General features: G+C 51.2%; 1 protein-coding gene across 4 annotated transcripts in view; it reads left to right on the top strand.

The window, feature by feature from the left end:
• Positions 1-13,916, top strand: part of Igsf3 (immunoglobulin superfamily member 3) — an 84,792-nt gene extending 70,876 nt beyond the window's left edge. For all 4 annotated transcript variants that reach the window (XM_032897623.1, XM_032897624.1, XM_032897621.1 and 1 more), the window contains 4 exons: positions 5,510-5,920; positions 8,244-8,651; positions 11,043-11,516; positions 13,200-13,916. In XM_032897623.1, coding sequence (XP_032753514.1) covers positions 5,510-5,920; positions 8,244-8,651; positions 11,043-11,516; positions 13,200-13,450 — 1,544 coding nt within the window. In that variant the 3' untranslated portion in view covers positions 13,451-13,916. The remainder of the gene's footprint in view (positions 1-5,509; positions 5,921-8,243; positions 8,652-11,042; positions 11,517-13,199) is intronic.
• Positions 13,917-14,849: the final 933 nt, after the last annotated feature.

The following is a 14,849-nucleotide window of genomic DNA, read 5'->3' as shown; positions in this document are numbered from 1 at the left end:
TTTAACCGCCGTCAGCTCCCCAACGCCCCATGGCGCTTTTTGTTTGTTTTCATTTAGTTTTGTTGGCCTCAAATCCACAATCCTCCTGCCTCAGACTTTCAAGTTCTAGAATTAGAGCTGTGTGCCACCATACCTGGCTAGGAGGAATGAATATATATAAAGTTTTTTAGCGAAATACATCCTCCCATGTATAATTACTTGAAGACAGTAACAAGGGACACAGTCATGGCCAGAGGGGCTGTGACTGCTGCCCCTAGCAGCAGCATGACAGCCATCACATAGAGTGACTGAAGAAGATAAAGAAAAGCTCTCTCCTGGTCGGCCCTATATATTAAAAACACGAAGGAGAAGAAGAAAAAAAAAATGCTGTGTTTTCTAGAAAAGGAAAGTCGGCTCCAGGCTCAAAGGCAGAATTCTCACGAGTGTCGTTTGAAAATCGCACAGGACACAGGACACAGGACAGAGCTCTATTGGAGAAAATTTGAGACATTAAATATCTTCCACTCCTTAAACCAATGTAAGAATCAAGACCGTCTACCTCCAGACTCCTGTGATGGTGTGGGATTGTCTGTGGTGATCGAGGTCCAGGGGCATTGTCTGCCCTGTGGAGAACTGATATCTCAGGCTCAGGCCGTCAGCTTGGAAGTGACCACTGTCTTTAGAAAGGCTGAGACAGAGGCTGGGAGTCTTGTCTTCAGACTGAGGTCTGAGGAAGAGCTTATTGGGGACTAGGTAGGTAGGTCATGGCCGGGCATGTCAAGGCATGACAGGGAGGGACATGGACACTTCAAGTGCAGTAACTTCATGAGTGGCAGGTGCCTTTTCCACTTGCTTCCCAGAGTGTGCATGCATGCATGCATGTGTGCATTTTGAGGGAGGGGTGTTCCCAGAGCTCCCCATTCTCCCCTAGTCTCCTGGTTGACCTGATTCCTTGCACTTGAAGGATCTTTTCCACCCAGCCACTGGCTTCCTCTGTCCCCGCTACTCCTGTCATATGTTTTAGAAAGAGCACTCTCCCTTCCTTTAACTTCATTCTTTCCTGATCTCTCCTCAACTCTCTTCTGCTCATCCCTTGCTCGCCTGCACGGAATCTGCCACACAGAAGAGCCTGCAGGCTCACAAACCCACAGGTTCCTGGGAATCACTCTTACCTCCATTTCTGATCCACTGTAGTTTTAACTTGTGGTAGCTGTGCCATCCATCAAATCCCCCCTGAGAGCCACGGTGGGCAGGGTCAAGAACTAGTCCCGCCTCCAATCTTGGCCATGCCCCTTTCTGACATCATCTGCAACTCCTGGCCACTGGCTCCTGCCAGAATCGGTACACCGGGAATTTGGCCCCGCTGCCTGCTCTGGTTGATCTCTTCTCTTCATTCTTCACCTGTGGGACCCCCGCTCATTTATTTCTCAGAGCCCGGTTCAGGGATCACAACTTTTTGCTAGGTTCTCTCTCTTTCATCACTGTCAGAATTAATGACCCCCTCTTTTAAAAGATTAATTGGGTTTTTAATTCAGTCACCTATTAGTTAATGTGATTAGCAATGATTGGGTCATAGCTCTTTTGCCCAGGCATTTGCACGAAGAGGAGTCCTTTTAAAAATGACCTTTGATGTAAGGCAGTTATGGTTGAGTTTAAGGAGAATCATTTACTAAGGAGTAAGTGCCTTCCGCATGAGCAGTGCACACATAAAACTCATCCAAAGGACGGGCAGGTTGGCTAGGGAAGCAACTGCCTCTCTCTGCTGCTGAGTCCTCGTTTCACTCTCCGTCCTCCCTGTAGCCATCCTCTGCCTCCCAGCAAAGCAGCCTTCAAGGACTGACAGATTCCCTTAGCTTTGATCGTCCTGGGAAGAAAGCTTCCCAGACGCTGCAGTGTACTGTGTACTGCTTGGGCCAGCATTGCCATCCAGCCTGCCTGGCCCTCCTCCTGCTGCTGCATTCTCTCTTCTCCTGCTGCCCGAGAGAGGGGGCGACCAAACCTACCTTTGCGTGTCTTTACTTACTTTTACCTCTGCATTCATTGGCTCTCCCAAGTTCACGTGCTGAGCAGCCACACTCTGGGTTTCCCAGGCTGAAGGCATGTCTGGATCTCCACGAACCTTGTTCTCGTGGAGATCGTGATGCAGTAGGTCTGAGAGTCTGTTTCTGAGAAATCCACCCAGCGGATCTCACACTGCTGATCCATAGTGCTTAGGATTTTTTGGGTTTTGCTTATTAATACTTTGCGAATATGGGTGTTTTGCCTGCATGTATGTCTGTATACTTTGTGTATGCCTGGTGCCAGAAGAGGGTATTGGATATCCTGACCTGGAGTTACAGACAATTGTGGGTCTCTATATGGTTGCTGGCAATTGGACCTTGGGCCTCTCTGCTAACCTAGAATTAACTTTATTCTATTAGTTTTATTTATTTTGCATATATATGGTGTGGAGAAGGCAGGTACATGAAATAGGATACACGTGGAGGTTAGAGGACCTAACTCTCGGGAGTCAGTTCTCTCCTTCCTTGTGTCCTTGGATTTGAACTCAGGTCTCCAGGCTTGGCAGCAGGTGCCATATCCTCTGAGCCATCTTGATGGCCCTGGCTGCAATACTTGTAAAAAGTTCAGTGGTGGAGCTGTGATTGGGATATAAAGTTAATTTAAAAAAATGTAGTTGTATTGGGTGTGACCACTCTGGAGGCAGAGGCAGATAGGTCTCTGTGAGTTCAAGGCTATCCCGGTCTACAAAGCAAGTCCAGGACATCCAGGGACTGTCACACAGAGAAACTCTGTAAAAAGAAAGAAAGAAAGAAAAGAAAAAGAAAAAGAAAGAAAAGAAAACCAAAAAACCCAACAAACAAAAAAAGAAAAAGAAAAAAAATTTGGTTTTTCAGCGTCTCCCCTAATTATGAGCTTTGAGCCTGGGACCACAAACACAAACCAAGAAGGAGTGAGGGGAGCTAAAACCTCCCCATTGTTCAGGGTCCACGCGGCCTCACACTAAACTCCTCCAAAGCTAATGCATTTAATCTGCAGGGCACTGTGGGTGAATTAGATACACACTTTCCCTGTTCTCCTTAGCAGGTGAAAACACTGGCCCTCAGGAAGTCAGACTCCCTTAGGGTGAAGGGGAGGGGGAGGCAGGGAGCTTGCAGAAGCACCTTGCCCAGGGCGATACAGAGGCTGCCTGCGAATGCCTCCTAATGAGCTGTGGAACCTCCTGACTCCTCCGGGCTCCAGGATTCGTCCTCCCCACCCCTGAGATAGAGAAGAAATGCAGAGCTTACAGTAAGGGCTGACCCCCTGCCCATCTGTCAGGCATGCACCAAATTTCAAAAGTACCTCTCTCTTAAGCTTCCCCAACACTTCATAATATTTTGACATGGGATGGTGAGAGAGAGAGAGAGAGAGAGAGAGAGAGAGAGAGAACAAGAAGAAGAAATTGGAAACGCTTTGAAATATGTCTCTTCCTTGGCTTGTGGTTCTTTGGCCATGTGACTGAATAGAAGTTGAGTCATAGGATACCAGTTTAACATATGCAGTTACTATAGCAATTGAGGTTTCCTTAGTAACAGTTGCAAAAATAATCTGGCCCCAATTAATAATACATTTTAAAGCTCTTTCTACTCTACACAGAACAACCGAGTTCGTCTGGCCAAACACCAGATAACTCAGGTGGTGTCGTCTGGTGATTGAGATGCATTTGGAAGTGGTGAATTGGGTTGGAAAGGGATGAAAAGAGAACAGGTTGCCTCAGGCCTCACAGGAGTCCACTCAGGAAAGCTGACCAGTAGGCCGTGCCAGTCCAGGCTCTAGGATTCCCAGAGTGCCCTGGAGGAAGTTGTGTTTGAAGAAAGGGGAAAGTGAAGACTGGTACAGACAGACGAAACCGGAGCACAAGGCTACAGCCTATCCTGAAGTGTTCGCCATGGCTCGAGGTCTGTGCGTGAAGTCAGAGTCCTCCGTCAGGGGACAGTCTGCCTCAGCAACTGGAGACAGGTCCTCAGGATGCTTTTGTAGCAATAGTGCTGGCTGTGGGACCTGCTGTGCCTTCTCACTAAAGCTGCAGTCCATCCTGTACGTTTGTCTGTGTGTTCCTGGGCACACGGAGGAGCTGTCAAACGCTCTCCTTCCCTACACATGGGGCTCAGCCCTTGGAGCCTCTAACAAAGCAGGCCAGCTAACTGGCCAGAACCCTAGGGCACAGCCAGGGCGCAGTCGTCCACCCGGATGGCTTCCGCACATTCCAGCGCCTGACTCCAGCCCTGAGGAGGCCAGGGCTGCTCAGCAGGGCCTGGAGATGGGCCAGCCTGGTCGGCAGAAGCTCTGACTCTTCCCTCGCTGTGGGACCTGTACCACACCCTGGGTTTTCCTCAGCTGACAGAGTGGCCCAGAATTAAGATGTGAAGGGGGGAGAGGGGACTGCTCTCAATACCAGCTCACCAAGAGAATTGCCTTCTCCTTTCTTCTTAGGTTAGTAGGGAATGCAGGGGTAATGATATATAGGGGAGAGTCTCCAATAATCACCGATAATCTCCAATAACATACATTTTACTAGGGTTTGGCTTCTTGGCAACTTAAAGATGGACGTTTGCTCTGTTATGAGAGGGCAGCAATGCCCGTCCCTATTCTCCCTGTCTGGAGTTGGCCGTACCTGTTGCTCCTGGACGTGGAGAGTAAGGGAGGCGAGGCTGGTGCTGGCTCTGCCCTGGCCATCCCTATCCTCACTGCTTCAGGACCTGCCCTGGCCTCCTGTACTGCCTGCGCCCACATCTCTGTGTCTGCGTGAACACCAAGGGAGGCCTTCTCTGCTTCCCAAAGCCTAGGCACTGTGCGACGCTGTGGGTACAGGAGTGAGGAAGCACAGTGGCAGGGAGCACTGAGACTGGGGCTGTCCCACTTTCAGGGTGTCTCCTGAACGGGATGATCGGAAATAGCAGCCGACGAATGGAAAAGCTTCCTCTCTGTGCCTGGGTGCTCGGGGTCTAGGGGAGAGGAGAGATGGGGAGGCAGCCGGGTGTCAGAGGGCACCGAGGAAGGAATGGGAGACACAGAGAGGTTGAGTGGAAAGGAAAGCAGGGTCTGGCAGGGAGGTGGCAGAGGAGACAGAACAACGGGACAGTGGCCAGGGTGCAGGGTAGAGTGTGTGGGTCAGGGGAGCTGGAGTTGCTGACGTCCGAGGAGATGAGTCAAGACAGTTGAACTTGGGCCAGGTTCTGAGGGGCTTCGTGCTGGCCAAATGAATTTTCCCTTAGATTCTATAGACAGTTGGGAGCCATTTAATGTTTTAAGCAAGGTCAGGCTCTGGGCAGACTGGTGTCTTGGCTGGGTGCGGGCAGTGGCACAGGGAGAGTGGACAGGGCACAGTATGTGACAGAGGCCAGTAGATGGGCGACTGATACTGGGGAGGTTTTGATACTCAGTCATGCTGTTCCCTGCTGGACAGAACCAGTCTCCCAGCCTAGAAGTGAGCCTGGGACAGGCCCAGGCTCCACGTCACTCCTTCTAAGTTGCCCTCTTCCCTTCACAGTGACAAAGCTTCAGGTGAGCAAATCAAAGAGAACCCTCACACTGGTGGAAAATCATCCAATTCAGCTGAACTGCTCAGTCAAGTCCCAGACCAGCCCAAACTCGCACTTCGCCGTGCTGTGGTATGTTCACAAACCCTCGGACGCGGACGGCAAGCTCATTCTCAAAACCACGCACAACTCAGCCTTCGAGTATGGAACCTATGCGGAGGAGGAGGGCCTGCGAGGCCGGCTGCAGTTCGAGAGGCATGTGTCAGGGGGCCTGTTCAGCCTCACTGTGCAGAGAGCTGAGGTCAGCGACAGTGGCAGCTACTACTGCCATGTGGAGGAGTGGCTGCTGAGTCCTAACTATGCCTGGTACAAGCTGGCCGAGGAGGTTTCAGGGCGCACAGAGGTCACCGTGAAGCAGCCAGGTAAGACTGGAAGGTGTGGCCATCACTGTCCTGTGGGGTTCCTGCAAACTCTAGGGCTTGGGGAGCTCTGTGGCCTGACCCACGCTGGATTTGAAAACCGACACCATTCCCTTCAACTCACTTTGCGTTCTAGGATCCCCTCTGCCCACACAGTGACATTTTCTGATAACATTTCTTCTGCGTAGAGCAGGAGGTCCACCTCTGAGGGGCTTCCTGTGGCCATCACCATGACTGGGGTCCCGACTGCCTGCTAGGTCATATTATAAATCTCAGACTGCTCTCAGCTCACCACATAATCCAAGCAGACCTTGACCTTAAGATCCCCCTGCCTCAGCCCCCAGGAAGCTGAGGCTGTGGTCCGGCCTACGCATGCTCTCTTGCTTGCTCTGCCTCTGCCTTCCAGCCCAGTTCGTCTCCATTAGGATAACGCTGTTCTCAGTGCTCTGCTCCCACCTCCAAGGTCTCCTCTCTGTTCTCCAGTCTTCTTCCTTTCCTCCTTTGGTTTGATGCCAAGAAGCTATTTCTGGGTCCTAAATATATTGGAGGGGTTTCCCTGTCTGAGGCTGCCATGGACCTAAGTGAGACAGAGCAAAAGGCCATAAAGATCCTGTCATGAGTGCCGCGGCTTCTCTCCGGTGGTGAGTTTGCAGGAAACTCACAGGACGCTCACTGTGACGGCTTTGGCTTTTCTAGCTGACTTTATTTATGGTTTGCATCTTTTTCTCTTGTTTTCTGTTCCTTGTCCCCCTCCCCCTTTATCCTGATGAGAAAGCACGCATTACCGAGCCTCTGCAGGCAGTGAGGTGGGGGATCCACAGTGAAACTCCCTCAGAGACAGTGCCAGAGTTAACATACTTTGGCCAAACTGCTGAGAAATAGGCTTCCTTCTTCGTTTTGTTTTCGGCCTTTTCTTGGCAAGTGATTGTCTATGAAACATTCAGACAGCACTGGAGAGCAGTGAGTGTGAGCATGTCCTACGTGTCACTCGGGGATGTAGGCCCCAGTACTCTTCTGTGTGCTTACAGCATCATGGCTGTTAGCATCTCCTGGTCCAGAGAGGGTCATCTGTGACGTCGCAGGCATGCTATCAGCAAGAGCTATGGTTCATGACACTTCTTCCACAGAGGGAAACCTTGTCCATGGGTGTTCGGCTCTCCCAGCCCCATCAGTACTGTCTTTTCTTTGCTGACGTCACATTGTTCTCTGTCCACCTCAGAAAGGAAGCAATTCGGAGGCACAGTGCTTACGCATATAAACTGTTTTCCTTGGCAGTTCCTCTGTGGTTCTGGCTCCATGCAAGTCAGTCCAGTTACCATATGGTCAGACTTAAAAGTTTATCCTAGCCCATGTCTGGTGGTCAGGGCCTATAATCCTTGGTCCTCAGAGAGCTGAGACAGGAGGATCACAAGTTCAAGGCCTGCCAGGCCAAAGAAGCTCAAGGCAATGCCTGGGCAATGTAGTATAACCTTGTCTCAAAACGCCATTTTAAAGGGGTGGTGATTGTACCCCTCACTGTTGTGTTGCTGGGAACAGGCACTGTGACCAAGGAACTCATGACAGTAAGTGATTGCTTAGGGGCTTCCTTACAGGTTCAGAGAGGGAGTCCACGATCCACCATCAAGGTGGGGATCATGGCAGCAGGCAGGCTGGGTGCCGGAGCAGTAGCTGAGCGCTTACTTCTGATCCTCAAACCCCAGGGAGTGGGGAGGGAAGGGGGGAGGAGGGGTGCAGGCAGGCAGGCAGGCAGGCAGGCAGGCAGGCAGGCAGGCAGGCAGAGAATGGTCTAGGCTTTTGAAACCCAAAAGCCCTCCCCCAGTGACACACCTCCTCTAGCAAGGCCACACCTCCTAATCCTTCTCAAATAGTTCTACCAACTGGGAACCAAGCATTCAAATACATGAGCCTCTGAGGGACTTTCTCTTTCAAACCACCACAGATACTCCAGTAGTATAGTGTGTGCCTGGCATTTGGAAGACCCTGGTTCAACCTCAGCTTTAACCCCACTAAGAGAGGAGCTGGCACTCTGCCCCTGCCCACCCCTTATCTTGCTAGCTACCCCGTCCATCAGCCACACGCTGTGGAGGCTATGTCTTTAGTCTTTCATTGCTCTTGTTTTTCCTCCCCCAAACACCCGGACCCCTGAGGGTTCTAAACCAGAGACAGCTGTTGCTGAACCCTAGGCTTCCACATAGGCGGGGATGCAGCATACTCGGGGAGGCATGTCTGAGACACTCTCCTGCACCCCAGGGGCACCTGCTCACCTCTCTAGGGTGCCGCTCACTGCTTGCTGGGTTGCCTCAGTGTCTTTTTCCTCCCTGTTCAGACAGCCGCCTGAAGCTCAGCCAAGCCCAGGGGAGCCTGTCTATTCTGGAGACCCGGCAGATCCAGCTGGAGTGTGTGGTCCTGAACCGCACCAGCATGGCCTCCCAGCTCGTGGTGGAGTGGTTCGTGTGGAAGCCCAACCACCCAGAGCGGGAAGTCGTGGCCCACCTGAGCCGAGATGCCACCTTCCACTATGGCGAACAGGCTGCCAAAAACAACCTGAAGGGGCGGCTGCACCTGGAGAGCCCATCCCCCGGCGTGCACAGGCTCCTCATCCAGAACGTGGCGGTGCAGGACAGCGGGACCTACAGCTGCCGAGTGGAGGAGTGGCTGCTCAGTCCCAGCGGGCTGTGGTACAAACGGGCTGAGGACACAGCTGGACAGACGGCCGTCACAGTCATGCGACCTGGTAGGACCCCTCGTCTTCCGTGTTTCCATCCTAAGAATATTTCGGATGCTTGTGTTAGGCACTCATCCCACCACAGGGACCAATACCTGACGTGCAGCTTAAGGGAGGAAGGGTTGATTTGACCGTGTGAGGCAGCAGGTTGTGCTACATCCGGTGAGGAGCAGCGGGATGTCTATACCAGTGCCTAGCAGCTTCCTCCTCTGCCTTCTGTTCAGTCAGGACCCCAGCCCGTAGGGTCATGCCGCCCACATCCCAGGTAAGTGGGCCTTCTCCGGATCCTTCTCTGGAGAATCCTTCACAGACATGCTCAACGGTGTGTCTCCTCGGTGATTCCAAGTACAGTCACGAGTAAAGGTTAACTATCACAGTCTTGAATCTGATGAGTTTATTTACCACAGTATTTGCCATTAAGCACATGAACATTTCTGTTACACATTTGTATTCTAGATTCTCTCAACTTGTTTGTCCTGTGAATGGAAAATTGTACATCTGGCTTTGTCCTCGGGTGATTAGATTTCTTAATTAGAATAAAAGCCAGCAATTAGTTACTCTAGGCCCCAAGAATCTTTTCTTTTTAGGGTGTACATTCTGGTCAGAGCAGGTGGCTAGTGTGGCAGGAATCTTGAAGCAGTAGCCATGTGCTGAGAGGTTACTCAGCTGGGTTTTCAGTGGAAAAGAATGGATTCTTTAAGTGAAGAGTGGCCAGTACCTCTAGCCTCCACCATGCTCCCCATAATCCATTGTCACTAATGACTTTTCCATGTGGCCTTTTGTTCCTCTTGTCTCTATGGCTGTTCCTAAAGTGTGCAAATGTGCATAATTACTGGGTGTAATTATTGTTACATTTAACATATAATCAGGGCTAAGATGAGCAGAGTCCCTGTGTCTCCTGCAGCATCCCAGCACTATTGATCCTTATCGCAGCAGAAGGGACAGGGAGCGGAATTGAACTTGTGACCTGTCAGTGTGGATGCTTTGCCTCGTGTCTTCTGTCTTGAGGTTCACTCTCACAGTCCTCATACCATTGCAAGTTCTCCTTGTGCCACCGAATCTGATTTGAGCTGCTCTTGTCCTTGGTGACTCAGTCTGGTCCCAGCTGTGCTGTGCCCCGTTCAGCCACCTCTGTCTTGAGAGAGAGGCGTTGATAGCTTCACCTATAGCTGCCCAGGCTGGAGGAGATGCCCCCTCCCAGAATTACGGTTTTCTGTGTGTATAGTTGGCAGTCTGGTTTTGGCTGCTATGGCTGCTGCTTTAAAGCTTGCCTGGAGACTGCTGCTGCCTTTCTGTGGAAGTGCAGAAAATGGCGGATGAACACACTTGCCACACCTCCCACCCATTTGGTAGGTCACCGGGGGAACTTCCCCCACCCCCACCTCCCATGAAATGGGAGAAGACAGACATTTGTGGAGAACCAGCTACGTCCATGCCAGTTAGACTGATGTTCGGTCTTCCCCAAACCCCCAGTAGTCGGTTTCTCTAACAAGGGAAAGGAGTCTTGAAGGGAGTTTCTGCACAGCCGACAAAAGGAAACCGAGTGGATGCAAGTGTCTGCCATCTTGCCACCTGTGTGATCCCGATGAGGCCCCAAGCCTGAGACCCTGGACACAGTCTAGATCCACCCTCCATCTTTCTTCCCTCCCACCCTCTATCTCTTATTTATTTATGCATTTATTTAATTAATTTGTTTATAGGGTGATGTATTTATAAGGGCTCACTATGTAGCCCTGACTGTTCTGGAATTCTTAGACCAGGCCGGCCTTGAACTTAGAGAGATCTGCTTGCTTTTGCCTCCCAAGTACTGAGATTAAAGATGTATTTAAATTTTTAAATTTTATGTGTGTGTGTGTGTGTGTGTGTGTGTGTGTGAGTGTGTGTGTGTGTGTGAGTGTGTACCACAGTGTGTACCACATGCCTGGTGTGTGTGTGTGTGTGTGTGTGTGAGTGTGTACCACATGCCTGGTGTGTGGTGTGTGTGTGTGTGTGTGTGTACCACAGTGTGTGGTGTATGTGCGTGCATGCGTGTGAGTGTGTGTGTGTGTGTGTGAGTGTGTACCACATGCTGGTACCTGCAGAGTCAGCAGAAGTTATTGAATCTCTAGGAAGTGGAATTAAGCGTGGTTGTAGGCCACCATTTAGGTGCTGGAAATGGCAGCAGTCCTCTGCAAGATCACCAGGTGTTTTAACCGTGGAGCCATTTCTCCAGCACACCCTTCCTCCTTCGAACCCAGGGTGTCTGGCTTACTGATATGGGTTCTGGGGCAGCTTGGGCTCAGGCTGTCAGCCCAGTGTGGGAAGCTCTTTCACCTGCCAAGCCACCTTTCTGTCCTGTTTTGTTTGTTCTGAGGAAATGAATGAGCCCCTTCTCCCTCCTCTGTTCCTTGCCCCTCCCAGATGCTGCCCTCCAGGTGGACACAGTGGTCCCCAATGCCACGGTGACGGAGAAGGCAACTTTCCAGCTGGACTGCAGCATCCTGTCTCGGTCAAGCCAGGACTCCCGCTTTGCTGTGGCCTGGTATTCCCTAAGGACTAAGGGCGGAGGGAAAAGAGGCAGCCTTGGCATTGATGAGCAAGAGGAGGAGGAGGTGTCGGAAGAGGAGGGCTCCGAAGATCCAACAGAGAGGACAGTCCTGCTGAGTGTGGGGCCTGATGCTGTCTTTGGTCCCGAAGGCAGCCCTTGGGAGGGCAGGCTGCGCTTCCAGAGGCCCTCGCCCCTGCTGTACCGGCTCACGGTGCTCGAAGCGAGTCCTCAGGACACAGGCAACTACTCCTGCCACGTGGAGGAGTGGCTGCCCAGCCCTCAGAAGGGATGGTACCGGCTGACGGAGGAGGAGTCTGCCCCCATTGGTATCCGGGTTCTGGACACAAGTGAGTTCCCCGGTTACAGAGGAGGGTGTCATCATTGTCCCCGAGGTGTCTATGACGTAAATGCAGAGCTTGGTCGTGGGTTAATTCGCAGTTTTCTGAACTGCGATGGGCATTTGTTAGCAGGGGTTGAGACATAGAATTTGACACAGTGGCCCACATAGCTGGCCCCCAGTTACACATGTCAAAAACAAAACAAAACAACAACAACAAAAAACCAAACAGGGCTAGAGTTAAAGTGATGAGATGCCAATGGCCTGCGATCAGCCCGACCTCTGCCTGAGTCCACTTCAGTAAGATTTCACTGTGCAGGTGTCTCGCTCAGTGTGTCTTTGTTACATACATTAGAATGCCATGAATTAGCGAGTGTTTCTGGACTCACAGGAGGGAGAAGGGGTAACGCCTGTTATTCATACTTCCCCTCATGTTTCTGGATCACTTTTATTTTGGAGGCTGACTTAGGGGCGGCTACAGTAGGTTTTGCCTGGTTACTGGGACCAGCCTGGAAGGAGGACAGAGCTGGGAGTTTGGAGGCAGCAAGAGTAACCTGTCGCCTCCGAATGGCCCCAAACACCGTTTCCATCCTGTGAGGAACTTTCACTCGAACAGAGACTAAGGTCTCTTTTGATGGACCATCTGTCAAAATGTAGAGTAGATCAGGCCAAAAATGCTGTTAGTTCTAGTAGAATTGGCTCTGAAGAATTCTCAAGTGCTCAACCTCTTTCCAACAAAATGCCCTACCTCATCATCTCGGCATGAGGTTCGGGCTGCCAGGCTCACTTTTTGCCTGTACCACCTCCTTACCACCATGTTAAGTAAAATTGAAATTTTATGGGTTAAAGGTGGTTGACCATCAGTAATTTGATACACATTAGCAAACTGTAAGAATAAACTGTGCTGACTTTTTGTCATTCTGATGGTGTACAACTGCCTAATGGAAGGGAGGATGGAGAAAGCCTGAAGGGAATGTGCATTCGGTGTGGGAAATAAGAGGGGAGAATGTTGAGGCCACATTTGACCTGTGGACCCACCTTGCGGACATCTGTAGTTAACTAAGCTTCAGGAACATAGGATCACTGAGAGGCCAAAGCTAATAATGAGTGAGCAGCACTGAGCTCCTGTCAGGCTCTGGGTTTCATTCTCTTTTATACCCAGCTGTAAGTCCACCCTGTGGAGACACAGACACTAGACACCATCAATGGTCTGCAACAGTATGTGAGTTAATAATGTTCAGCAAGTGTCTTTTCTAGGACATTCCCTGAAGCAGGCGGGAAAGGAATCGGCCAGATTCCCTGAGATAGAAGTCCAAGTAGAACTAGGCACAGAAGGACATGTCATCCACCCTCTTACAATGTAGGAGGGTAAGAAGGAATGGGAGTGAGCTTCTTCACCACCCTAGACACCGTCAGTTTCACAGTCAATAAGCTCAATTTCCATGTATGGCTTTCCCAGCAGACATATGGATCTCAGTGGGAACGGAGGCACTGCATCATTTGAACTTAAGAGTCATGACTACTTGGGGTGTTGTGAGAAATAGAGCAAGGCAAAAGTCTCCCAGTCACTGGTGGCAGGGGAGGGCTGGGAGGGTGCCTGGGGTAGCCTCACCAGGGCAGGTGAGCGCTCGGGAGCAGGGGACGGGCCCATAGAGTCCAAGCTTCGCCCTCACGGTTCTTTGCTACCTTCCAGGTTCCACCCTGCAGTCGCTCATCTGCTCCAACGATGCCCTCTTCTACTTTGTCTTCTTCTACCCTTTCCCCATCTTTGGCATCCTCATCATCACCATTCTACTGGTGCGCTTCAAAAGCCGGAACTCCAGCAAGAACTCAGAGGGGAAGAACGGGGTGCCTCTGTTGTGGATCAAGGAGCCGCACCTCAACTACTCCCCGACTTGCCTGGAGCCTCCTGTGCTCAGCATCCACCCTGGAGCCATAGACTAAGGAGGTTGCTCCCCCAACAGACGTTGCCCATGGCAGGGTCGGGTCAGGGAAGCCTTGTGGGCTTTTCCTCATTGCTTCGTGCTCTGTGATTGGACAGGCGACAGCACCCGAACTCTGCAGTTTCGCTGCAGGAACCAGTCAGACCTGGAGTGAGTTGGAGGCTTCCGGTCACGGAGATGACTGCCTCCGGCGGGGGTACTGGTTAGCTATTCACACCCAGGTGTCGTGACGCCAGCGTCCTAGGTTCCTAGTTTTTGGTTTCGGTAACTTAGTGCGTAGCTCCAGGTGCCGCATCTACTGGCCAGTCTGTCTCATGTTCTCAGATCGGTGCTACGGGGTTTCCTCTTCTGCGTAATGTACTCTTTGAAGCCCCTTTGGTCTTCTCCATTTGGATCCCATAATGTTGTGGAAGAGTTTCTCTCACAGCTGATAAGCAAGAGGAAGACGCCTTCATAGTAACAAGGAATCTCTTCCAAGACATTTTTGTTTTTGCACATTTGAAAATGCCACCCGTGGATCAAAATACACCCAAACATTTTTTTTTTTTTACTTTCTTAGCAAGACTTGAAAAATATGTGTAGCGTGGGCCCAATTTGTATCTTATCTCTTCCCTCAGCCGGAGTCGTTGGAACCACTTTATAGTCAAGATGAAAGCATTGAATTTCGCTTCAAAGGACTGCACATGTGCAGAAGAAACCCCCACAGAACCCCATTAGGAGTAAATGGTGTCCAGCCAGCCAGTCGGTTAGGGAGGCAACAAAAGGCTTCAGTCCCATCCTTGCCAAAAAAATAAACAAGCCAACTTGGAGGGTGGGCCAAGGGCTCCGGAAGGCACCTGTTTCTGAGGGTTGCCCTGAGCATACTTACCTTTGTACTGGAGGCCATGATTGGGGCAGGAGAGGGGTGGTCATTGGCTTGACTTGGCCAGATCAGTCTCTTGACTTACCCCTGAGCTGGTAGCTTGCTTCTGTAGGTGCTTTGCCAGATTTTCAAGGGGACATGTCTAGTGAAGCTAGAAGGGGCTGCCCTGAGTGGGGTGAGCTGTCATTCTGAGCTTCGGAGAGTGGGCAGCGGGAGGGGGTTCTAGAGCCTGACATTGAGAGGCTGGAGGAACACTTCCCTCTCTGTCTTCCCTTCAGTGAGCCTTTCCTCGGAGATGGGGAGGGCTTCCTTATCCATCGCTGCTCTTCCCAAATCTCAGTGCTGTGGGGATATCGTCCTAGGATAGGACCAGGCACAGCCCTTTGCAGTTGTTTTTGTCCCCTACTTTCAACTGACAACTCAGACCAGGAGTTGTCGCTTTCCTTTGTTGGAGTGTGTGTGTAAGTGTGTGTGTGTGTGTGTGTGTGTGTGTGTGTGTGGGTGTGTGTGTGTGTGTGAGAGAGAGAGAGAGAGAGAG

The sequence above is a fragment of the Rattus rattus genome, chromosome 3 (assembly GCF_011064425.1).
Source record: "Rattus rattus isolate New Zealand chromosome 3, Rrattus_CSIRO_v1, whole genome shotgun sequence".
NCBI lineage: Eukaryota > Metazoa > Chordata > Mammalia > Rodentia > Muridae > Rattus > Rattus rattus.
The sequence above is the reverse complement of the archived record's forward strand: the minus strand, read 5'-3'. Positions and strand labels throughout refer to the sequence as shown.